Source organism: Colletotrichum gloeosporioides (genome assembly GCF_011800055.1).
Source record: "Colletotrichum gloeosporioides strain Lc1 chromosome Unknown consensus_45, whole genome shotgun sequence".
NCBI classification, from domain to species: domain Eukaryota; kingdom Fungi; phylum Ascomycota; class Sordariomycetes; order Glomerellales; family Glomerellaceae; genus Colletotrichum; species Colletotrichum gloeosporioides.
The window spans coordinates 130,686-154,400 of NW_025544690.1; the positions used below are offsets into that span (position 1 = coordinate 130,686).

General features: G+C 53.3%; 8 protein-coding genes across 8 annotated transcripts; 5 read left to right on the forward strand and 3 right to left on the reverse strand.

Moving 5' to 3' along the window:
- Positions 1-691: 691 nt before the first annotated feature.
- Positions 692-2,432, forward strand: GCG54_00002021 (Synembryn-like protein C3E7.04c; the record flags this gene model as incomplete). Its single annotated transcript, XM_045402120.1, has 4 exons — positions 692-893; positions 949-1,023; positions 1,074-1,150; positions 1,200-2,432. 4 exons carry the CDS (start codon positions 692-694, stop codon positions 2,430-2,432), a joined length of 1,587 nt encoding a protein of 528 aa, XP_045264402.1.
- Positions 2,433-3,220: 788 nt separating this feature from the next.
- Positions 3,221-4,177, forward strand: GCG54_00002022 (uncharacterized protein; the record flags this gene model as incomplete). Its single annotated transcript, XM_045402121.1, has 2 exons — positions 3,221-3,312; positions 3,367-4,177. The coding sequence occupies 2 exons, from the start codon at positions 3,221-3,223 to the stop codon at positions 4,175-4,177; spliced, it is 903 nt and encodes a 300-aa protein (XP_045264403.1).
- Positions 4,178-5,048: 871 nt separating this feature from the next.
- Positions 5,049-5,974, forward strand: GCG54_00002023 (Mannose-P-dolichol utilization defect 1 protein-like; the record flags this gene model as incomplete). The annotated part of the gene is made up of 2 exons (XM_045402122.1): positions 5,049-5,645; positions 5,708-5,974. The coding sequence occupies 2 exons, from the start codon at positions 5,049-5,051 to the stop codon at positions 5,972-5,974; spliced, it is 864 nt and encodes a 287-aa protein (XP_045264404.1).
- A 3,387-nt stretch (positions 5,975-9,361) lies between these two features.
- GCG54_00002024 (uncharacterized protein) lies at positions 9,362-12,128 on the reverse strand (the record flags this gene model as incomplete). Its single annotated transcript, XM_045402123.1, has 2 exons — positions 9,362-9,861; positions 10,067-12,128. 2 exons carry the CDS (start codon positions 12,126-12,128, stop codon positions 9,362-9,364), a joined length of 2,562 nt encoding a protein of 853 aa, XP_045264405.1.
- A 4,199-nt stretch (positions 12,129-16,327) lies between these two features.
- GCG54_00002025 (uncharacterized protein) lies at positions 16,328-17,752 on the forward strand (the record flags this gene model as incomplete). Its single annotated transcript, XM_045402124.1, has 1 exon — positions 16,328-17,752. The coding sequence occupies one exon, from the start codon at positions 16,328-16,330 to the stop codon at positions 17,750-17,752; it is 1,425 nt and encodes a 474-aa protein (XP_045264406.1).
- Positions 17,753-18,397: 645 nt separating this feature from the next.
- On the forward strand, positions 18,398-19,222 carry GCG54_00002026 (uncharacterized protein; the record flags this gene model as incomplete). The annotated part of the gene is made up of 1 exon (XM_045402125.1): positions 18,398-19,222. One exon carries the CDS (start codon positions 18,398-18,400, stop codon positions 19,220-19,222), a length of 825 nt encoding a protein of 274 aa, XP_045264407.1.
- Positions 19,223-19,745: 523 nt separating this feature from the next.
- GCG54_00002027 (uncharacterized protein) lies at positions 19,746-20,816 on the reverse strand (the record flags this gene model as incomplete). Its single annotated transcript, XM_045402126.1, has 1 exon — positions 19,746-20,816. One exon carries the CDS (start codon positions 20,814-20,816, stop codon positions 19,746-19,748), a length of 1,071 nt encoding a protein of 356 aa, XP_045264408.1.
- Positions 20,817-21,449: 633 nt separating this feature from the next.
- GCG54_00002028 (Thiamine transporter thi9) lies at positions 21,450-23,541 on the reverse strand (the record flags this gene model as incomplete). The annotated part of the gene is made up of 10 exons (XM_045402127.1): positions 21,450-21,989; positions 22,042-22,164; positions 22,215-22,558; positions 22,608-22,728; positions 22,787-22,821; positions 22,890-23,080; positions 23,133-23,208; positions 23,263-23,311; positions 23,363-23,383; positions 23,446-23,541. 10 exons carry the CDS (start codon positions 23,539-23,541, stop codon positions 21,450-21,452), a joined length of 1,596 nt encoding a protein of 531 aa, XP_045264409.1.
- Between the last annotated feature and the right edge of the window lie 174 nt (positions 23,542-23,715).

Genomic DNA, 23,715 nt, shown 5'->3' on the forward strand with positions numbered 1-23,715 from the left:
TGCTGTAGCAACGGAGGCGTTGAATGGCGCTCTGCTTAGCTAACTATCCAGCTTAGCTCATCCTTGAGCCACCCGTGCCACTGCGGCTGGTGATTGAGAAGACCCACCTCACCATCTAAACCCCCTGAAGCCGCCCGGGGTAAGAAGCAGTCCGGGCGCTGCAGCCGGCCTGTCAAGTTGCTCACGTCAACTTACTGGCGCAATGCAGCCACTGTGGCGTCCCCACGTCCTGCTTTGTGTAACAACAGTGGATCGGAAGCGCAGGAGCTGTCCAGTGTCAGGTCTCGTGGTCTGGGCCGGCTCATCCCCCTTCGTCACTGGATGATTATCCGTCACTTCAGCAGAGCTTCAATTGAAATACCTGACTGCACCAAACTGATCTTCCCCAAAAGCTAGGCTCAATCGCCCGAAAACGTCTGCTCGGAGCGTCGCTGCCGGAGCTTCCCTTTAAATCGAATCTCAACGCTGCATTGAACCTAGCTTCGGGCCATTGGGGGGCCTAGAATATCAAGCCACTTGAATCGACGTCAAGAGCCACAACCACAGACACACACCTACCCGTCCAGTTGTACGACCGTACAATCGTTTTCCGCCGAGCGCCAGAAAGACCCAAATCTTTCATCTTTCCATCTCATAGGTAATTCCATCTGTTCCTCATCTTCATCGCCATTGCCTGGCCCGTCCTCGAATGATGGTGTCTATATTGAGGAGGATGCTAAATGTCAAGGATCGAAAAGCTCGCCGAGCATCGTCACCTGCCACTACGTCCAACATCTGTGTTTCTCATACTACTCTCAGCCCCAAATCCACTACCGAGACCGGCCCCAGGACCGGTCCCCCGCGCCGCGCCATGTCCCAACCGATCCTCATGCAGGCCAACTTGACTGGCAATGGTATGCTCCTGCGGCCCATCCTGGTCTGACGAGCCTATAATTGACCGCCGTCCAGCGAAGCTCGAGGCCGTTACCAGCTTGATGAACAAGCTTGGTGAGGACCTAAAGAGCGTCAGCCTGCTTCCGCAGCGTGAGTAATTTGACTAAACTCTTCAAAGCTCTTATGGCTGATTTTAGCAGAGCGAGACGCCGCCCTGGAGGAGCTCAAGATATATGGACGGGATCCTAGAGATGCCGGCCCCATCTTTACTCCTGAGGTTTGACCTCTCATTCACAGCACTATCTTCTAAAGCTGACGCATCGCAGGGTATTGAGATTCTCACTAAGCATGCCTTCAATAGCCCCTCGAGCTCAACCTCAAGAGCTGCATTGAGGGTTCTTGCAAATGCGATGCTGCTAAACCCCCAGACCCGGCAGATGTTCGTTGATCTTGGTTATGAGGACAAAGCTTGCAAGAAGTTGAAGAGCGACAGCTTTGATGATGAATTTCTCGCCTCCAGAGTCATCTTCCTTACGACTTACGAAACGAACATTGATCTCCTTGGTCTCATCCAGAAGCACGGTCTCGCGGAGACCGTGGTAGAACAGTTGGGCAAACATGCAAAGTTACTTGCGAAGGGGCAGAACAAGTCACCCGTCGACCCTATGGAGGACATGGCGTTGAATGAGATTCTGCGCTTGCTGTTCAACGTGTCCCACTTTTGCTCCTCTGAAGCATCCGCGTTCACGGCCAGCATACCTCATATTATAACCTTGCTGTGGAAGCAGGACATCTCTCCTAAGAAGCCGCTTGACCCTCCTTTCAACTCCCTAGTCAACGCGCTTCTCAACTTGAAGCTTGAGGACGAGGATATCCAGTCGTCCATCTACCCAAAGAATGAGCCCAAGAAGGTGTCCGAGAGGCTGATCGAGCTGTTGGACCTGTCATTGAAGGCGTACACGGATAATGAGCTGGAGCAATTGACGACACCTCTCGTTGGCGTCCTGCGGAGGGTGCACGATGGTGCGCCTGAGGAAGTGAAGAAGTATATCCGCACAACTCTTCTCCCAACTGAAGAGGACAGAAAGGAGGTTCTCGGCCGTGGTACATCCCTGACGTCCAGATTGCTGCGTAACTCCACCAACCCCATGACCCCGCAACTTCGAGACGCCATCTCACACCTGCTCTTCGACATGTCCGACAAAGATGCGTCCAAGTTTGTCGAAAACGTGGGTTACGGATTCGCGTCCGGCTTCTTGTTCCAGAACAACATCCCCATTCCTGCCAATGCTTCCGAGGCATTCAGCAGCGGTGATGGCCAGCGGCATGTCAACCCCATCACGGGTCAATTCATCGACAAGGAGAAAGACGTCGATGTTCCTGAGATGACCGAGGAAGAGAAGGAGAGAGAGGCCGAGAGGCTGTTTGTGTTGTTTGAGAGGCAAGTTTACTCGTCCATACATGCAGTCCACCACGCTAACGCCCAGCAGATTGAGAAGAACAGGCATCGTGGATATTCAGAACCCGGTGGAGCAAGCTGTGAGATCAGGGCGTTTTGATGAACTGGGGGAGAACAGAGTGGAAGAGTTGGATTAATAGGGTTATGGCAGAAGGAACATGGGAAGATGAGATATAAAGCCAATATCAGGAAAGTGCCATGACGCCAATTTTGCGTGACCGCCAAATCATGCTTCGTGTCGGTCTAGACTCGGTGTGACACATCTGCTTCGAGTCTGGTGTCAAGCTGAGGCTCGATCCGAGCACTACTCGCCTTTGACACGACCAGCACCTTCTGTTGCCTAGGAAATACCTACGTACGCTGTGTTGTCCAAAAGGCTACTGGCAGTGATGTTTCGCCCAAACAAGGCCGTAGGGTGAAGCTTGGTCACCTTTTCACGTCTTCCTAGCCCGTTCCTCAATTGTTTCGATCGGCCTTAAAGGAAGAGTTGTTCTTGTATTTCCTCAAAAGCCTGTTGTGAAGCATTCTGTTTCCAACCTTTTCCCTGTGCCCTTTCCCCCCATTTCCTGACTTTTTCGCTGCTTGGGAACCTTCCCGACTGAGAACCGAGGCGGCCTCTATATTGACAGCAGGCGCGACCTTTCACCCGCTCCTGCCACCCACTCCTTCCCTCTCCTCACAAGTACCTTAGGCACAATTCACATTTACTTCTCTCACCCCACCCACCCTGCCACCAAACTTCTCCCAAAATCACTCTTAACCTGAAGGCGACTCGTAAGCACGCGACTCGCAGAGGCGTCGACGAGCATCAACCCAATAGCCTTTTTGTCACTCAACTCCTACGCCTTACCACTCCTACCATTCTTACCCCATCGATAATCATCCAAGATGTCCAGTCCGAAGCGCACGGTGTTTCAGGGACGCGAGAAGGCCATGACCCAGGAACAACTCGCCGCGCTCGCCGCCGAGGCGGCGCAACAGTAAGAACAGAACGCCCATCCCCATTTTCGGACGGAGCACTGATGGCAAGACAGCGCCGAGCAGGAAGCCGACATGGGGGATGACACCATCCCTCAGATCACGTCGGATATCATTCCAGGCATCAAAAACAATAGCTCTGATGCCGACGATGCCGCTCCCGCTCCGAAGCGCAAGCGAGGCCGGCCCATCCTGGCCCCGATGAAGATCAAGCGTGAGGACTCTGTGGTGCGTCTCGACGAGGTGGAGGCTTTTCAAGGGGGTTCGTCTTCTCAGTATGGCACTCCTCTTGGCACTCCAGAGTTGCCTGCCACGTCTCGGGCAGCGGGAAAAGCCAAGCGCAAGTTCGAGCAAGCCTCTGCCAACGATACACAAAAAGCGGGTGTCACGGTCATCTCTAGAGCACAGGCCGCCAAAAAGTCGAAGAATGAGAACGTCGACGGCCATGCTGTTAACAGCGACGAGACTGAGGACGACCCTAAGAGACAGAAAGAGTTTGAGGACGACCCTGAAAGACAGAATGGGAGTGAGAACGACGGGGAGGAAGAGAGCGTAGAGGGCAACGGCGCGGTCAATGATCAAGAGGTTCCAGTTCAGACCCCCCGTCGCGGCCGCCCCCGGAAGAACATGACGGCTGCTGAGGCTGACCCTCCGAAGCGCCGTGGTCCAGGTCGTCCCTCAAAGACCCAGACTCCTACAACGTCCAGCAAGGCCACCAGAGGCAGCATTCAGAGCAAGAGACACCGCATTTCAGCACGCCTCATGATCTTGCAAGCTAATCGAGGTGTCTCTGCAGACGAAAAACGATCTCTCCGATCTTCGGGCACAAACGCCGACGCAACCAAGAAGGTAGTTATTTCCCTTTGATTCACTCGAAACAGCTATATGTAGAGACACGGCTAACCATACTTGAAGGTCTCAAGCTCTCACACGAGAGGTGTGGCCCAGGTCAAGAAGACACCCAAGAAGCGCCCTCTTGCTGTGCGAGCTGAGTCCGAAGACGACGAATATGAGGTCGAGCGTATCGTTGGCGTTGAGCCCGCCAAGGGCAAGAAGCAGAAGAAGTACGAGGTGAAGTGGAAGGGCTACCCTAACAGTGAGAACACTTTGGAGCCTGAAGAGAACCTCGCGAACTGCAAGCACTTAATCGATGCTTTTGAGAAGAAGCAATCCAAGGCTGTCAAGAAGTAAACTTCTGACTAGCCCGGGGGTTGTCAGTTGTGGCAGCTACGTTGACGATGGATCTGGCGTTTCTGCATTACATCATGCGGCCTTGCAGTTGACTCGACAAAGGCATTTTGGTATCAAGGTCTTGCTGAATTCGGAGGTTTAACGTGGTACGCGGGGGCAACGTATCGGCAATGGGATGGTGGTCGTCGGCAGGGATGTTTGCTGAGTGGTGGCCGACTTGGCTTTTATTTCATGCAGTCTTTCTTCGTCTTTAGCTAGGACCTTAGCTCCCCGCAAAAATTTCCGACTGGTCCAATTGACTGCCACCCCTTACGTCTTTTTTCAGGGTTTATCAGTGACCTACCTCAACCCTTCCGTCAACGTGTCGTGTCAGTGTGGACGTCAGCTCAACAATCTTCGCTCGTCTCCCACCTCTCTACCAGCCCGCACCTTCCCGGCGCAAACCTCCCGGCGCAAATTTTGGAATCGCCCGCGATCCTCGATCAGATATTTCCCCAAAACACATTCACGCCACGCCGGCACAAACCCGTCCAGCCCGATTTTCACGATGGACGCCGTCCGCTCCGCCCTCCAACCTGTAACGCACAGCCTCCCCGCCCCGATCCGCGACCTCGGCGTCTCCATCATCGGCGAGCACTGCTACAAGTCCCTCCTCCTGGACATCAACGTCGAGGATGTAGACTGCATCAAGCTCGGCCTGTCCAAGGGCATCGGCCTGGGCATCGTCGGCGTCTCCAGCATCGTCAAGCTACCGCAGATCCGCAAGCTCACCTCCTCGCAATCCGGCGAGGGCATCTCCGTGCTCTCCTACCTCCTCGAGACCGCCTCCTACCTCGTCTCCCTCGCCTACAACTACCGCAATCAGTTTCCCTTCAGCACGTACGGCGAGACAGCGCTCATCATGGGCCAGAACGTCATCATCACCGTCCTCGTGCTCAACTACACCGGGCGCGCGGGCCTGGCGGCTGTCTTCGTCACTGCTCTGGCTGTCGCGATGGGCGCGCTCTTCGCCGGAGGTCTGGTTGATATGCAGACGCTGGGATACCTCCAGGCCGGCGCGGGCGTGTTGAGCGTCGCGAGCAAGGTTCCCCAGATTCTTGCGATTTGGTCCGAGGGCGGCACTGGACAGCTCAGCGCCTTTGCTGTAAGTTTCCTCTCTCTTTTCTCTCGCGCAGTAGGCATGAGGCTAATCAACTGTTCGCTCAGGTCTTCAACTACCTCCTCGGCTCCCTCTCCCGCATCTTCACCACCCTCCAGGAGGTCGACGACAAACTCATCCTGTACAACTTCATCGCGGGCTTCCTGCTCAACGCCGTCCTCGCCTCCCAGATGGCGTACTACTGGAACGCGCCCTCCGCCAAGGCTAAGGGCAAGCAGAAGGTCCCCATCGCCGCGGCCCCTGGCATTGCCGCGCCGTCGGCTACCTCGACTGCCACGTCCAAGAAGGCTCCCACCACACGCCGCCGCGGTTAAGCGATGGATTCGCAGAGTAGATCATTGAGACGGTGGATGTTGGTAGATACAATGCTGTTAATATGTAATGCAGAGCACATTTCTGAAAGACTTTCTGTGTGGTTTGCGTGAGTGAGTGTGTGTGTGTGTGTGTGTGTGTGTGTGTGTGTGTGTGTGTGTGTGTGTTGGCTTTGTCAGGCCAGGACGTCTTGCAACGTCTGGTTTGTCTGAATGCAATCTGCTTTGAGTTGGCAACTAAATGTATAAGAAGGCGTGAACATTGTACGAGACCTCACTCATAATCGATTGACTCAAGAACCATCTCAGTAGCTTGGCAAGTAAACAACATTATTGGTCTTCGACTTGTAGTCTGAAGGAAGTTTCAAGATTATCAAGGCCGTGCCGCGTGTGTATTTCATCTCAAGGCTACTCAGTATACTATAAAGATACCAAATCCGGAAGGCGAAACAGAGAAGACGGCAAAAGCAGGAAATGAGCTGAGCAACGCCCTTGAGCTTCGTTAGCCCTTGATAGGAAATCTTCAGCATGTTACGAAAAAAAGAATCAGGACTAGGCGGTAGTACGACGCCTGATTTGCGTCGCTTGGATATCCTAAGGACCAAGCATGCACGTTTTATATCGAAGTACCAACGGTATGCCTTCAACATTGGGTGGGCACTACTTTAAGGTGTAGTCAGGGTCGCTCGAGCGGTCCTGCCTAGAACAAACTTCAACGCCAACTACCGCTCCGACGTCGATGCTTCATTCCTGACAGCTTTCCGCCTCATCTCAGCCAGTACTTAAGCAACTCCTTACTGAAAGGGATCATCACGCCAGAGATGGAGGATTGGAATTGCAGTTGTAATCTGCTTGTTCCCCAACAGTATGCGCGTGCGTTTGACCGCTAACTTGTTTCCACGATCCTAACGTTGGGAAAGAGAAGAAGAATTGATCGTCAACGCTGTCTTCAAGTTCCGTATTTTTGGACTTATTCGCGACAAATATTATCCAGACGATCGCTGCATACAAAGTACTCGCCGAAGCTCTGTAAATTTACAAGTTCGTCTTGGATATACCCAATAACAAAAGCTTTCTTTGGCCTTGGGCAAGACAAAAGATGGATATAAGCTGGATAATTGAGCCGGTAAAGCTTAGTATGGGTGTGTCTGAAACTTAAGTACCTTATCCCTAAAGTCATCTCTCCCAACCCAAATTGTCAAACGTCTCGCCGTAGCCTTGAAGGTGCCCCTACTAGTATTCAGAGGAGGGCTGGATCATCTCTTGAATAGGCGGCAATAGTAGGGCATCAACGCGAAGCTGAATGGAAATTGTACTGGATGCATCCGTTCGTCTCAGGCTGCTTCAGCGACTGTTCAACGAGCACTTGCAGCACAATGGATGTTTCATACATCAATTGGATTCACTGTCCGCCATGCCCTCCCTCGAAAGAGAGGGCCATTACGCAACTTCGGAGGTCGTGGCCGGGATGGTTGGATTGAGTACTAGGTGTTCTAATGTTCTCCCACTGCAACGAGAAATAAGCAGCTGAAACGACTTTTCGATTGCTGAATTCATTCTACCAATTGAGTACAATGTCTGGCTGTTGGAATGCTGAACAGAAGCCCCTATTCTTAAAAACAATCCTGCGGATATCCCAGCAATTAGAAGGCAGTGAGTTTCGCAAGTTGGTCCTTGAAGGCTGTTGGGTTATCAAAAGGCGTTCCTTCATAAATTGCTTGATAATTGATGAAGTACGGGGGCTGTAAGGGGCAAGATACACTGCCCAGAATTCGAGCATTCCGATCAAGTGAGAGAAAACACACGAGTCTTCATCATTCGCCATGGCGAAATGGGGGCATGTCACGCACATATGCAGGCTTCAGACGGATTAGAAACTGTCGTTCAGTGTCCTCATCATCAGCGCACACGCCGAATGGTCTTGTGATGATAGACACGGACGGCAAAGAGATGCTAACAACGTGGCCGAAGTCGGCAGGTTGGCCTTGAGGCCTCACGCAAGACCCGAGGAGTGACAAGACCCAAGATAGGGTATGATGCTTTGAAAGCTCATTTTTCGCTGTCAACCATTGCTTCGCTACTGTCTCCAGGCCACTGCCCTGGCTGAAGCAAGCAATATTTAAATGAATATGGCTTTGACAACAAGGCACATATAAATTTAACAAAGGCTTGAGACAGATTCCCACTCTCTAAGTCACAACGTCCACTTCGACATGATATCACAGCAGACGCCAGTGTGCGTGGTCACTGGTGTTTGCCATCATTGGTTTGGAACTACAAGGATGTTGAGTTCAGCTGCGAATGTTTTGCAATCTTTGGCGGCCAGTCGCATGTCCGAATGCGGATTCCGCAGTCCGTTATCTTTCTCACCGTATTCCACTTCGGCATTGCTGCATGACTCCTCGCCATGTGTGGGCTTAGGTCACCATTCTATTTTCGTTTACGTGGGCCTGGCAGCTCGCGACCATGCAGCAGCTCAATGAAACCGGCAGGAGCTACCGATTCAAGGTCAGGACGACGTCAAACGGAAAGCGCAGTTGTAGGTTCAGGTTGGGCGCCTTTCCACGCGGCGCTTGGTGGGTCGCTCAGGAGGAACTCCACGAGGCAAGAAGCAGAGCAATTCACAGTGTTACGTATGACGTAGCAGACTCAGCAGGGCTTGCCGTTTGAGGAACGTGGGCTGCCTTATACAAGAGCCCAGATTTGTGTGGCTTCGCGGGGCGCGATGGTTTTTCTGCGCCGCTGTTAATGACGTCCGCCCCGAGTTCGAGAGACTGAGAACCGCTGCGGCCATTCTCAGACGTAGATGGCGTCAAAGTGCAGGACTCGGTATGCAGGCTAGAATTCCGCAGAGTCGTGCTGATTCAAGGCCTGGGTCCTCGCGTGGAAGCCATCACAGCAGGGTCTGCTGTCAGGTGACTTCACGGAGCGCGCCAGAGCTTGTGTTCCGCCGCGAGAAGAGCAAATATCTTCGCCGGTAGCTTCACATGCAAATACACTGGGAATCATGGAGACGAGAAACGAAAAAATTGTGTGAACAGAACCGTCGATTGAGTTGAGACGGGGAGGGTCAGGAGCCTCCCCTCTCCTGAACGAGGCCGTAGCCTGAAGTATTCGCGAACCAAACCAGAAACCAGAACGAAACGAGCCAACCGAAAAGAACCAGACCGCCGACCAAAACCCATGATAACTAGGTATGCCCGTAGGCAGGGACCCCACCTCCAACTCCAGAAATTCCATCGCCATTCTTCGTCGTTGTCGTTGTCGTCATCGTATCCGCCGTAACTGCGATGTATGGGTTAGGGAGGGACGGCGACGGCGAGGGATGAAGGAGTCTACTCACTTAATCCAACAAATGTTCAAAAAACAAAAAGAACGAGAGCATGTGGCTCAGTGCCGGGTGGCCGCCGTAATGATGAGTACGACGACCACCGCGATGCACCAGAGGGCGAAGCCTCCGAACATCATCATGCGCATGTTGCGCCTTTGGCCATGGGAGAGGCCAGAGCACTCTCCTTGAGTGATGGCCGTGAGCATCGAGTCGGCCCTGCACGAGGTCATGGCCCATCCCACGAAGGGGATGATGAGGGTGATGGCCATGACCCCGCGGTAGAAGAGCTTGGAGCGCCGTTGCGCGCGCTCCGAGAGCATGTTGGGGCCGGCAATGCCAGCCAGCTCCACGTCGGTGCTGATGACGCGGGCCCCCTCCCTTGTGAAGAGGTGGGGGGAGCCCTCCCGCGCCCGCTGGTTGGCGAGGGCGTCGGCGGCCGCTCGGTGTGTGACGCGAGCCGCCTTGCCGCTCGCCGCGGTAGGAGCCCTCTCCTGCAAAGGAGAAGGGCGCGCGGGCAGCCCCGACGTGGGCTGGTTGACCCAGGTGTTTTGGCGATGGGCTATTTGAAGAGAATCAGATGCTGTTTTGAGCGACGAGAAATGGAAGCGTTGTTGGAGGGAAAATTGGAAAATGGGGAAAGTGGTGGGCGGAAGGAGGAAGTAGGAAGAAGGTGGTGGGATCGAAAGCCCTCGCCACAAAAGAAGAACTTGCAGTGAAAGGGCTCAGGGCAAAGGGAGGTAGGGCACAAAAGGGCGGGTACTTACAAGAGAAGGCCTCGTGGTAGCTACCGTTCTTGGTCTGACTGAATTGTGAATGGGCAGAATCCTTGCGGTTGTCGGGACGAGAGAGACCATAGCTGCTGTCTTGAATGGAAGAATTGGGGCGCATGGTAGGTGAGACGAGGCTGCCAGACAAGGTATGATCCTCCAGGCCACTTGCGCGGCGTACAGCTTGGATTCTGGACGCATCCTCTCGAGAGACCAGAGGGAACGGGAACTTGGATTGGGAGAGGCCATTGAATGTTTCTCCTGTGTCGGTGCGAGGACGAGAGCCGGGTTGCTGCAAAGAAGGGCTCAGGGAGTCCAATTCCACATCATGCCAGTCCTGTTGTCGATGATTAGGGGGGACAGTGGGCTGAGGGGGTGTAGGGAAACCCAAGTTGGGGAAGGGAGACAGTGGCGACGTCACGGGCTGCGTGCCTGCGGTTCTTTTCCACCAAGGGCCAGTGGCGGATGGAGCGCGGCGAGCTTCGTGGGCGTTGGGATGCTGAATGAGGACCCTGTCAGAGACGTTGGCAATGCTGCTTCCAGTCATGACTCTGCCAACAGCGCCAGTGGGGAATTCGCGGTCGTCAGTGACAGTGCGCCAATCTTCTTCTCCATCAAAACCAGCTCTCTCATCTGCAGTGGATGCCATGGCAGCCGTGTTGGTGTTATCAATAGCGCTGTAGGGCTCAGCTGCCGGCGTATTCATGTCGTCTTGGCCATGGTGCTGGGTGGCAACGGGAACCTTGACTCCAGATGAAGTGACCTTCCAGGAGGGCTGGATTGCTGGCGCATGGTAGAATCCTTGCTGTTGAGTCTTGGCTGGGTTGTAAGGAGAGTTGCGAAGATCGTGCGTGTGGGATGAACGAGTACGGTTCGCAACAAGGCCGGATGAGGGTTGACTGATCCCAGTAACGTGACGAAGAGCCTGAGACACTTCTTTCTCCGCACTGAGTCGCGTGAACTCCTCCTTGTACTTGGACTGGAGTTCCTCAAAATCGTCATCTTCAGATTCTTGAGATGAACAACCTGAGAATGCGTGAAAGGGGTTGAGCCGGCTGGAGGACGCCATGCCATTGTCTTGCGCGTTGAACCGACTATCTGAGGCTTTGAAAGCTCGGCCATCATAGTTTGCCTCAGTCTTTGTCTCCTCCGCTTTGTGAACAGGCTGGGGCTGGGGCTGGGGCTGGGGCATTCTGGGGAAAGCTGGGGAACAACCAGTGAAGGGATCAAGAAAAAGAGGAAAGTGCATGACATTCTGGCTAGAGAGTTTAGTGGCGTCGAAGTAGCCAAATGAATCCTTCCACTTGGGAAGATCGTCCAAGTGAGACTGCGGATTTCGCTGGGAGCGGTCTTGAGAGCTCGTGGCAACAGGCGGAGGAAGTGTGGTCCGTGAAGCCATGATGGGAGACGACTTGGGCTCGAGCTTGACTTCGGGAACGGGCTCATCATCAGATACCTGACCCAAAGAAATAGCGTCCTCGGGATAGATGGAGGAGGAATCCTGCCAGTTGTCGAGGGCATTTTGGCTGGCGAATGGGTCATCCGCAGGGTGCGGCTGCTCTTGCTTGGCCTTGGCTTCGGGCAGAGAAGAGATCGAGGTGTCGATGAAGGCGTACTCATCATCAGATGGGTAGACAGAAGAGGCGCGAGGGTCCTTGCTGCTGGTCTCTCTCTTGGCTTCAACGGCAGATTGGGCGGAGTGGGTCGTAAAGTTGGTGCCATTGCCGGACTGAGTGCTGGTACTGGGAAGCTCTGTCTCCTTGCTCTCTGGCTCCTCGGAATCTTTGGACCGATTGGCATCACTCAGAATCTGCTCAACTTTCTCAAGCTGTTCTTGGGTCAATCGCTGGCCGTTTCCCAGGACCGTCTCGAAGGGAAGCCTGGGAGTAGGCGGCGCAATGTTCCGGTGAGCTTCATTGAATGAGCTGTACAAGTTGCGGTTTGGAGTGAGCGAGCGCTTCACAGGGCGCTGCATGGCGTTAGAATCAAGCCTTTGAGATGGATAAAAATAGAAGGTGCGAAAAAGCTTTACCTCTTTGGTCTTCTGCTTGTCAGCCATTGTGGAATCCACTGGGATTGCGGCTCGGGAAGTATTGAAAACGGTTCCTCAGTTCTGCCTCTTGTGAAGGGGCCAAAAGGTGCGCGATGGGGTGAAAATCGTCTCGTGCGGCAATAATCCAGCTCAAAGAGATGAATCGTGCGTCAGACGAAGCCTTCTGAGAGATACTGATACTGAAAAGAATGTGATCTGATCAGGGAGGGGGGCAAATCGGACTTGTGACTGGTCTGCCAAAGTACAGCTGCTTGATTCCCAAAGGATGCGCCACAAGGAGACGCGCAACAAATTTGTGAATGGGAAAAAACAAGGCCAGAAAGACTGTTGTCAAGGGATATGAAGAGGGGAGGATTGCCAAAAGTTGGTCGACAAGGTGTGGAAAGAACAAATCTCGCCCACGTTGTAAATGGGAGAGGTGGTGGTGGAGGTGTGGGAGAGTGGGAAGGGAAATTTGTTGTGGGAAAACAAAAAGAGTTGTGTCGCGAGAAGAGAACAGAGGGAGGTCGGCTACCTGGCGTAGCTCCTGTCTTCAACGGAGGAAGGAGCGTCGATTTTGGGCAGGCTCGAGATGTTGGCTGGGAGTGGTGATACTGGTTGCTATGGCTCAGCCCGGGACTCGCTTCCAGGACAGCGCCCCGCTTAAACACGGCTCAGAACGCCAGTCTTCTGAAATTCCCCATAATGAGAGTCAGAAGTCTGGCGAGCTCACGGAGTGCAATCAGACCTGTTGCCCAACTGCCAGGCCATGATGTGAGGATGTATTCCAGCATGCACAGCAAGTCTATTTGGACTCTTGCCGAGCCCCCGGTCCACACGAACTCCGTCCCAACGCGCGGATGAATCTACGCCGCTCTTCATGGCAATTGGAAGTGCGCAACCCCATACGGATGTTTCCCCCCAAGGATGGAGGCTTCTTGTGGATCGGTGTCAGTGCGGATGATGGGACCGAGGTGGGACCCAGAAGCATAATGCGACAACATCGCATCTTGATATCATGAACGACTGAGAATGGATTCATCTAGGATGCTGGAAGATGTCGTTCAAAATGTATATAAGTAACGCATATTTCATCATGCGGGAGTTAGTCTCCTCAGGCAATTTCGATTTCCTTGTGAGTGCCAGATCAGCCAGTGATGTCAACCACGATGTACAAAAACAGCCTAAGACCAAAGAAATCGATGAAATTGGTTCTACTGGTCAAGCTCAGACCATATAAGCAGGTCGGCTCTGTTTTGGCGGCACAAAGCCTTGTCCCCAGCTCCTTCCACTTATTGAAGATCAGGGCTTTGACGACCTCCCACAAAGCCCGATTGGAAAAAAGGAAGAAAAATCAAAAGACCAAAATAGAAACGAGATCCAGCCTCATGCAGGTGGAAAGTCTGATGGACGGCCTTATATTTTCAAGGTTTGGAGGCGTTGTTGCCCTCTCAACGCTGTTGAGGCCATCTCCATCTCGACAATCTCAAGGGAAGGAACGACATGTCGTTGGAAAGAGCAAGCACACCAACCTCCTCCTGGTTAGTCAGCGGGGTCTAGACCCAAGGAGGCTAGTCCAGGCTCCATAGGCGATAGGCGATAATCATTCGCGATAAGAGCACCCCTGGTCGATGGACCCTGTCATCCTTCCACCTCTTGACATGGCAGGACCCTGGACCATCTTCTGGCTCGTTTTCCTCATCCGTGTGTCGGCTCCTACGTCCCGGATTCACTCTTAGCATCGCCCTATCTTGGCAGCCATGAAGTTATCCGCACTTGCGACGATAGTGGTCACGAAGCGCATTCAGGGTCCATCAGGGTCCCGTCCAGCCTGATGGTGTCTCGGTAGCACCCATCCCGAGCCACTTTTCCACTCCCATCTCTCTTCTTCCAGATCGTTGAAGCTTCAGCTGCTTTGGCAAGCGAAGCGACGGTCGTGAGACTAGTCAATCACTATCAACCGAGATCAACATTTGAGGCTTGTAACCCATCACATTCGGCTTGGCAAAGTCATCGTACAAACCTAGGATTTAGACAATCGACACTGCTATTTCGTTGCCGATCGACGACACACGAAACATTACTCTCAATCGTGATGGATCTCGGCACGGCAGCATCGCAGGACGAACTCCAATTCCCCCTCATCTACCGAGAGGGGAAGTCGGGATACAGGCATCGATGGTTTCCTTCCCAAGACTCGGAGAAGCTGGTGCATTAAAGAGTCAAGCAGATAGAGTTCGGCCTGCCCGCAGTCCGTGCTCACAGGTCTCGTCCGAGCCTAAGTGACCGAAGAATGACAGACGCAAGCACTCAATGCGTTGCGGGCCTCAAAGACAGCTCTCCGGGCAGCTGGGAATACTTTCTTCGGTTCGACGTGGGCTCAACCCAGAAACACCAGTCACCAGCTGGGAGCGAGCAGGCAAGATCCTGAATGGCATCCCGCCGAGACAGCAAAGATCAGCGGTGTCTAGGAAGGATGGGACCCATACCTGGCGGAGACAGGGCGAAAAGCATTGTTTCGTCGGCGAGTGTCACCAATGCAGCGAGCATCAAAATGCCGCTGTCAATCGACAGGACCCGTTCGTGGATATTCGCAGTCCCAGTGCATCAACAGCATTAACAACAAACATTCCGAAATACCACATGCATTGCAAGCACACCGCATCGCATCGCATCGCATCGCGGCGCAGTGCAACAACGACCGGACTTGTGTCTCGCCTGCCCTGTACTGGACGGGGTGTAGGAGTCAGCTTCCTGGTCGCTTTCGTCGTCTGTTTGGTTCTGCGTCGGAGGATGCTCCGTGGGTCTTTGTGGCCGAGTCGTCATGGACAAGCGTACGGATAGGCAGCACGAGCGAGGGAGCGAGCGGACGGCGGACCAGGGTGGGATGCGAAAGAGGAAGACTGTTGTTGGCTTCCAACTTCTGTTGTTGGCAATCCAATCTCCAAAATATTGGAAGCCTCGAAAAAAGGAGGCGACCACAGACGACGACGATGTGCACGGGTGAGGCAACCAATGACAGGTCGAGTCCGGGGTCGCGCAGCCAATGATGGGCGGCAAAAGTCCAGCCCCCCGTTGCCGAACCCAACCAGATCTGTTGGACACGGCCGACCCTCGCCTCCCGCCCACCACTACGCCTCCAGTTTCCAGTTTCCAGTGTTGTTCCCCCCACCGCCCTAGCGGGTGTGCGTCCTTGCCATCCCTCGCTCTGCAGCAGTGCAGGTGCTGCTGTGTCGCCGTCGCCGTCGCCGTCGCCGCGGTCGCTCGAATACCTCCACCTGGACTCTTCCGCCCGCGCTCTGCACTGATCCGGCGAGCCGTCGATTTCGGGTGGACTCGTGATCTCGAGATTCCTGTGTGGCCACGAGGTCTGGAAGGGCTGCCTGGCTGACGGACTGCATATATGTGAGACGGCGTCGAGCACCACGTCTCCTGCGTCATCAACATCAGCAACATTAGCTGTGTCTTGCTTGCAGGGAGGGCGGCTCAGGGCAATTGAGATTGAGGCGTGCAATGGCAGCCTTCGAGGCTTGCAAGGTTGGCAGCGCTGGGAGGGTAGGTTCGTCGAGCTCCAACACCAAGACGGCCCTGACGACGCCACGTTCCTTGCACCGGTCGGGGGATGGCAGCGATGGACCTCGCACTAAATCTGCGATGCGCAACGCCGCACACGCATATCCGCCTTAGCTCCTGCACACCGCTCGTACGACGGTCGTCTGCCATCCACCCAACCTATCGAAACCGCAAACGACCCCCAAAACCTCGTCCCGCTGGTTGGGATTCTGCATTGGAGCGCCAGCCAAGGGGGCCTAGACGGCCCATGCTACGCTGTGCGGCCCTGAGCTGGGTCTCTCCATGCATCTGTTGTTCGCCCAGAGAAGACGCTCTCTGGCAGGAATTCCCATCACTCCCCCATTCGCCTCACTACGCTACTCGAAACCTTTGTCTTTGTTTCGTTTCTCTAGCATGGGCTTCCCGACTTATCCATTCCTCGTTAGTTGCCGTACCCAGCCATTGGACGGACGCCGTCGTCCGTCACCCTTCTCCACCGGCATGCTCAATGCGATTTCCGGGCGCACATGACTCCAGGGTGCGAAGCCGCCCGTATTTCACTTTCAACCCCCCCCGGCTTGCCAACCATTCTCCTACCCCGATCCTCCGAGATTCGCCCTTTCCCGTCCATTTTCACCTTTTCACACCCATCTGCAACTCTCCAGACATGTTCAATGGCGTTTTGGGTGGTAGGAGGGGAGGCAAGGCCACTGTCCCAGGGCGAGGACAATGCCCTGAGTCCCGACCTGTACATTATGGGTGGCAAACGACGGATTGGTCATCTTGATGAAGACGATTTCTACGACACCTACGACCACCAGGACGCATTTCCTCCGCCAAAGAGGCCGAGATTATCACATCTCATTCCCGACTCGGACCCCGGCTGTACACCACCACCACCACGCGGCTCTGTTCCCGTGCAAAACCTGTCTTTTCTGGTTATCCGAGAGCAAACATCGCCGACACCGCCCACGCCCGAATGTGCGGAACCCGATGTCAGCCCATCAGCCATGGAAAGGACCGCATCAGGTTTATCAATCTCATCCGACACCAGCATTTATAACCTCGCCGAAGATGAGGACTCGAGACTTCTGGACGATGATGCTGCCGCCCGAATGGTGGAGGATCGATTGCACCTCAACCGGCGCCGAGCGAAAGACACGCAGCGCGAGAGGATTTTGAGGTCGCTCATTCAACCACGGTCACGCCACGCCGAGTTCTCCATCGACAACGCTGCGTTGGAGAGTATCTTCTCTGCGGCAAATGAGATTTTCTTTCACAACTGTCTTTCTCAGCGAGTCACCTGGGATTGGTCTCATGCGTCCAGCGCCCAGTACAAGGACCACATTATCGGCACCACAGCTCTTCGACGTTCCAAGATGGGAGGATTTGAGACCCTCATTGTGCTTTCGAACCCAATCTTGAAAGACAAGAAGTACAATCGACGGCTTCTCATCTCAACGTTTTTACACGAACTCATTCACAGCTACCTATTCATCAAGTGCGGCATCAAGGCTCGTCACTGCGGTGGACACACGCCAGGATTTCGGAGAATCGCAGAGCTCATCGATATCTGGGCTGGGTCGGACAACCTGCACCTCCGCGACATGGAAGCTGACCTAGAGCACTTCCGTGAGGACGAAGGTCACTCCTGCGGTCACGGGCCAACATTTACTGAGGCGTCTCGGGCCATCTTCCACAGCTCTCAGGAGTACCTTTCGCCTCATCAGCACATTTACTACGAGCACCGATCCTACGAACACGACAGACCACGCCCCCACCACCAGGATCGTTGGGATTTTTGCATCAATGACCACCCAGAATACTTTCCTGTCAGTCGGGGTAGTAGTCCCACATCGACGATCCCGACCACGACTGAGGGGGAATTTGAAGAAGTGGAGCCGTTGGAGGAAGGCGAGATCCGTGAGACACGTGGACGACTCTACTTCCCCGACGATTACGCCTCTAGCAGACACTCATCTTCTCACCACGAACGACATTATGACTCACACGACGGGCGATGGACCCGTCCCGATGACCGACGAGGGCTGGTCTTAAGCTACGACAGCAGCCCCAGCTCCATCATCACCATACGTTAGGGGATGCCGGAATGCATCAGCGGCATCGCCAGTCATTGTATATTTACTTTCATTTGTTTCGCGGGTCGGCACAATGGCGTGTTAAGTTTGAAAAGCATATTAGCATGGCGACGGTGTTATCAATGGTTTTGGCGGCGGCGGTCCTCCATGCGGAATCTACCAGGTGCATCTTTTCGGCTCAACATACGGACGGACTACTACCTTGTAATCCCTTTCCCATCATCTTAGAATCTTCTTCCCTGGCCTGGCCGGGCTTTCTACATATCATATCATCAATTCTAAACCAAAGCAGCACACACCACTGCCTTCCCTTGTCCCTCCTTCCCAGCACATAACCATGTTTCTTTCACCATGCCACGCGGGACGCGCAGGACTTCCCAAACCCATCAAGACCACCCCGCGGCACTGACTGCGGTCGGAATTTGAATACTGGGGATGAGCCCAGGCACCTTCTCTGACCCTTCCTACACAACCCTATGGGAAGGAAGGAACGTGCCCAACGCTGCGACATCTGGCAGCTGCGCCAGACGCACCCAAGCGCGTCAAGGTGCGAGAAACGAAACTTACAAAACGGACCTGTCACCATTATCACTTCAAACTCGAACAATTGCCAAACATCATTTCGACCGTTGCAGCCATTTTAAGATGGCAGAATCACAGAAGAGATCGAGAAATTCGCCACCGCGCTGCCAACACTCCTCCTCGATATTCCGAAAGAACGATCACTTGGTACAGACGCAATCACACAACATAAACGACGTCGCAATAACGTTAGCCGAGAGCATCGCCGGACAAGTGCAATGGACCGCCCGCGAGAAACCGTTGAGAGACACAGTCGCCCGCATTCTATCAAAACAAGGATCCGACAAAAGCCCGAAAGTCGTTTCAGTTAGCACGATTTTTACACTCATGAAATTGGTCGATGAGCTCTGCTTTCCCGGCCTGCTCTTCCCCACAGCTCACCTGAACCACGCCTCGCATCCGGTGCTTCTCGAAATCGGACAATGGCGGGGTCGCGTGGGGTGGACTCAGGCTCTCCGGACCAAGCCTGGGCTACGCAACACCAGTCCGAGCCCGAGCATCTCCATCCGGTTGAGCACGGTCCGCCACCATGCGGACGGCAAGACGGAGGCACTTTCGCTCCGAGAAGTCATCCAAATCGCGATCCACGAAATGGTCCACGCCTACCTGATACTCCTTTCCTGTCGACAGAAGCAGTGCGGAACAGACTTTGAGACGATGCATCGGGACTTGGATGGGAACGGGCATGGCCTCGCCTTCGTGGCGGTACTGAAAGCAGTGCTGGGGCAAGTGCAAAGTTGGGCACCGCAGCTGAAGGACTTCGGGATGACCGACGAGGCGATTGACCCATACGAGGATTTCAGCGTGAAGTTGTGGAAAAGGGGGGAAGGTATCGCAGCAAGGAGCAATGGCCAGAAGGTCTGGTGGCTTGCAGCAAGACCGCTGTGAGTTGAGGACGCGCGCAGTATTGACTAAGACTTGGTCTTCCGGACAACGGCATTCCGAGTGAACATATGGGATGGAACAGCTGCTTTTTTTGGTATTCGCTCAAAGACTTGACTCATGGAACCGCACGGGAAACGGAAAGGGGAACGGACGGTTGTTTGTACAGTACAGGGTGGCGCGTAACAAAGCCACAGGACAAGACTGAACTCCCTCGCGGGACATTTACGCATTCAAGAGATCATAATTATGAGTTTGAATGAGAGCCACTATGTCCAACGAGGTATCAAATTGTGGATAGAAAACTGAAGGTACTTATTTAGAAGGCACCCTGGACTCCCCCGCCATCCCAAGCTTCCCACCCAACGGTTGCCAGATGTCATCCACCTTACCAATTTTGAGTCCCGCGAGACTGAAAATGATCAGATCCTGGAGCTGATTAAACATGTAAAGAGGGCATAAAAGTACCTAAGCAGTAAGTGAATGCCATAGTGCATGTAACAAAAGATTCTAGCGCTTATTCATGATATCAGTGCTTAGGCTTACAGACCAAAATACCGAAAGTATGGAAGTCAGCATGGGCTCCGATTTGATAATGTTCGTTTCTCTCCATCAACAGCTGTTGCTCGGCAATTTCATCCAACTCGGATATGAAGCCCCATATTCTCGTCGTTAAGTTTGTCTGATCTTCGTACTCGCAAAATTCCCAAGCGCAAATGTTCGGAAGACCGACATATGAGCTGTCTTCGGCCTCAAAAATGAGACGCTCGTGGCTGGGTTCATCAATTTCATCAATTTCATCAATTTCATCAATTTCATCAATTTCATCAAATGCCCAACAGGATTTTTTCGCGTCGAGTGCGGTATGCTTAAGGCGCAGTCGACGATCCACGAGCCAGAGCCTCGTATCCGGGGACGACCTCCAGCTCTTCATGGCCGTAGCCAGCCCGTCATATTTCCACTTAGTCGTTTTGTCCAAGCCATGAGGATAATCAGGGTAGACTCCTACAAGATTGTCTTCGAAATCGCGTTCCCATTCATGCTGATATCTTTGGAGGCCATCGATGGTTAATGAAGTATCGAATTCGAGGGCTATGTGGTTGACCCTGCTGCTCCCGACTAGCCGGGGTGCAAATGGTAGGAAATCCTTTATCACCCATTCAGGCATCGTTACGATGTCCCATACCTGTAGATACGAATAATGTATCGGGTCCTTCACTTTGGGACAAGCGTCAACATACTTGGACCATTTGTAGATATCATAGCGACGGCACATTGCCATGTAAGACTCTTTGCAGGCGGTGAGGAGGCCTCCGTCGACGGCGTAGGTTGACGGATTTCCCGCGGTCCAAGAGCGCGGCGATGTCTCGTTGGCGGGAGTCGGTGCGCCAACGAACCGGTGAGGATCGCCGCACATCTTCTTTGCTAGGTGCCGAGGGAAAGTGTTAGAAGTAGGCTTATGGCCGTCGTAGGCGTGTTCATCGATATAGATGAAGATGTGGACGCCTCGGAAGCCGAGCGGGCGAACTGCGAGATCCCATATTTGGTCTCGTATCTCTCCAGGCAGCATGGGAAACTGGTGGAATGTCTGGGTGGCCATTTTGGTACTTGGCGGTGTAGAATGTTCTCGATGTCGTTGTTTGATGCTTATGAAATGTTGAGATTGCACTTGGGCAAAGTGATGCAGATTGCAGTCTGCAGATGCCCACGAGGTTGGAGATTTTGAAACCGAGGAGCTTCTAAAACTTTGCGAAACTAAATGTTCGCTGGAGTTTGGGTGGTTCAAGGTGCGATCGCGACCTTTTTTGTATTTTGTTTTTATTTGTTATTAAAAAAAAAAAAAAAAAAAGGGAAAGTCACTTCCGATCCGGACAGATACCTTTTGCTACTTGACCAGATTGGGGTGGTAGTAGGCGTACACGCCCATCAGGGTGATCTTTTTGATCGATTTACAAGCGGAGTTGTCTGTTCTCCTGGACAAGCCTAGGCTTGTATCATGGCATCTCAACTTCCTTGATTTGAAAAAGCTGCTGAGAAATAGTTCGAGGGTGCTCAGACCCCTCTCAATTCGTGATTCTATTAACAGAGAATATTATGTATGTAGTCTATGTCGGATTGTGTAAGGTCTTTCACGGGAATTAGACACTTGATAAACCAACGAATGTAGTTCATTTTCGATGTCCGGCAGCCTCACAAAGCTTCAAACCTCGTATTGCTCAACAGGAAGGATGGCCTAGTGCTCGACCAACGGTCTCTCTCCGGCATCCAACGTCTCCTGGATACGCTGAGAGGGCAGCCACTTCTCAGCAGGGATAAACCACCATGAGAACACCGCGAAAATGGTGACAATGCCCATGATGACCGGGGCGTAGTTGAGTGTTGACGCCTCTACAGGAAAGGCATACGGGGAGAACAGCACCGCCACAACCCAGCCATTCCACAAGACTGCAATCGCTTGGAAGGGGCGACTCCATTTTCCGAGACTCCAAGCAGGTTTGGGGAATGTCTTGGGAGTCAGGAAAAGTCTGCTCAGACAGATGAGGCCGTAGGCGGCCGCCGACGGGACACCTGCCGCGGAGACCAGCGAGGTGAAGGCCACGGAAGATGGGAGGATCGTGCAAGTGATGACGGAAGCGACTCCCCACACGACGAGAATCGCGTTCCTGGGTTGGCCGTCGACAACCTTGGAAACCCAGGAGGAGTACGGGAGGACGCCATCGCGAGCGACGGCGAAGACCAGGCGAGAGGCGGCAAGGACAGCGATAGCAGTGTTCTGGGAAGGGTCAGCCTTCCTTCTGCGTTGCGGGGGTCTGAATGTGACTTACAAACCATAAAGCAACAATGCAGATGATGTTCATAAAGATGTGTGCCCTCTGGCCAAGAATGGCAGCGTACAAGGGCACGAACGGCTGAGCACCACCGTACGAGAAGAGGGTATCCGCATCGGGCTGTGTCAGGTCAACACATGTAACCGCTGGTCTGCATCATTTAGACTTACAACACAAAACAGAAAAAGAATGACGACAATGAAACCGCCAATGCCGCTGGTCACAGTACTCCAGAAGATGCCTTGTGCAGCCGCGATACTAGCGTTCTTGGTTTCTTCCGCAACATGCCCGGAGGCGTCGAAGCCAATGAGAATACCCGCAGTGGCAAGATACGAGAGACACCAGTTCCATCCGTCGGGGGCGCCGGTTCCGTTGTAGGTCGTCAAGAAAGCGTCATGAGCTGAGCGGAAGCCGATGGTGTTCTTCGTGGCAATGGGCAACCAGATCATGTTCAGCACAAAGTCCAACAGGACAAAGCCAGTGGAGAGGTAGAATATCCATTTGAAATAGCGAGCTGGACTACTGTTAGCAGAATCGCAATGACACTGACGTGAACAACCTACGGGGTAGCAAGTTCCAAATTGCGGCAGCGGCAAGCATTACTTCAGTCGCAGCCCATTGGACCGCCCTGAACTTGATACTTGAGCTGTCAGACGGGAAGTCCAAGTTGAAGACGACGATTTCCTGTCAACTCATTAGCAGGAATACTTCCAGCCATATTCGGAGTTAAGCGGTAACTCACCGAAAGCATGTAGTTGACAGCTCCTTGAGTGTTGCCTGAAGCTTTGTAAGTCTATGCGTCATAGAGTTGACAAGCAGTTGTGAATTCAGAACTCAAAACTCACTGGCACAGAACGTTGTCCACGCGGTAGTACTCCACCACGCAACGATAAAACCAAGCAGTCTTCCATATTTGGGCCCTCCAGCTTCAGCAGCCCACAGGTAGATAGAACCGGCGAGAGGAAGTGACGAGCAAATCTCTGCGATGACAGCGGCGGTAATGAATGTGAAGACGCAGGTAACGATAAAACTCGTCCTGTTTGTTGTTTAGCATGCTTGACCTTAGCGCAGTGTGGCTTTGATCTTACCAATAAGCCAAGTTTCCGCCAGCTGCAATTCCAGTCGAGAATGTCACGCGGACACCGCCAATGAAGTAAAGAGCAGCTAGGTCAACTTAGCGCGCGCGTTCTGTTGAGAGCTTCTCGATGCGGAACTCACCAAAAGTCGTGGCGAAATTGTGGAAAACATTAAACGTTCTGTGCAACACCTGCAAATCATGTCAGCTACCGAAAGTCCAAAAAGGGTCTTTGCAACTTACAGGTTTGTAACCTAGGTTTTCCTGCGAAAGTCCTCAGTCAGCCCATACCCCGGCACCCAGTCAGTATGTGTCAGGTCACGCACCAAGATCCGTGTGTCTTTGTTGGACTCTCCCTCGGTGTCGCTGTTCGTGACACCCACGTCCTTGCTGACGGTGCCATATTCCCGCTGCGCAGTCATCTTGGCGTTGCACTCAAGCAGTCTTGGGTGTCTGTCCAAATCGGGCGAATTGCGGGATGTTCAGAAAGGAAAAAACACGCAAAATGGAGAATGCGCGCATCTTATGGTAGGTCCGTCAAATGACCCGAAAACTCGTCAGGTGGGACGGAAATACTCGGCTTTTGTTTTTAGTGA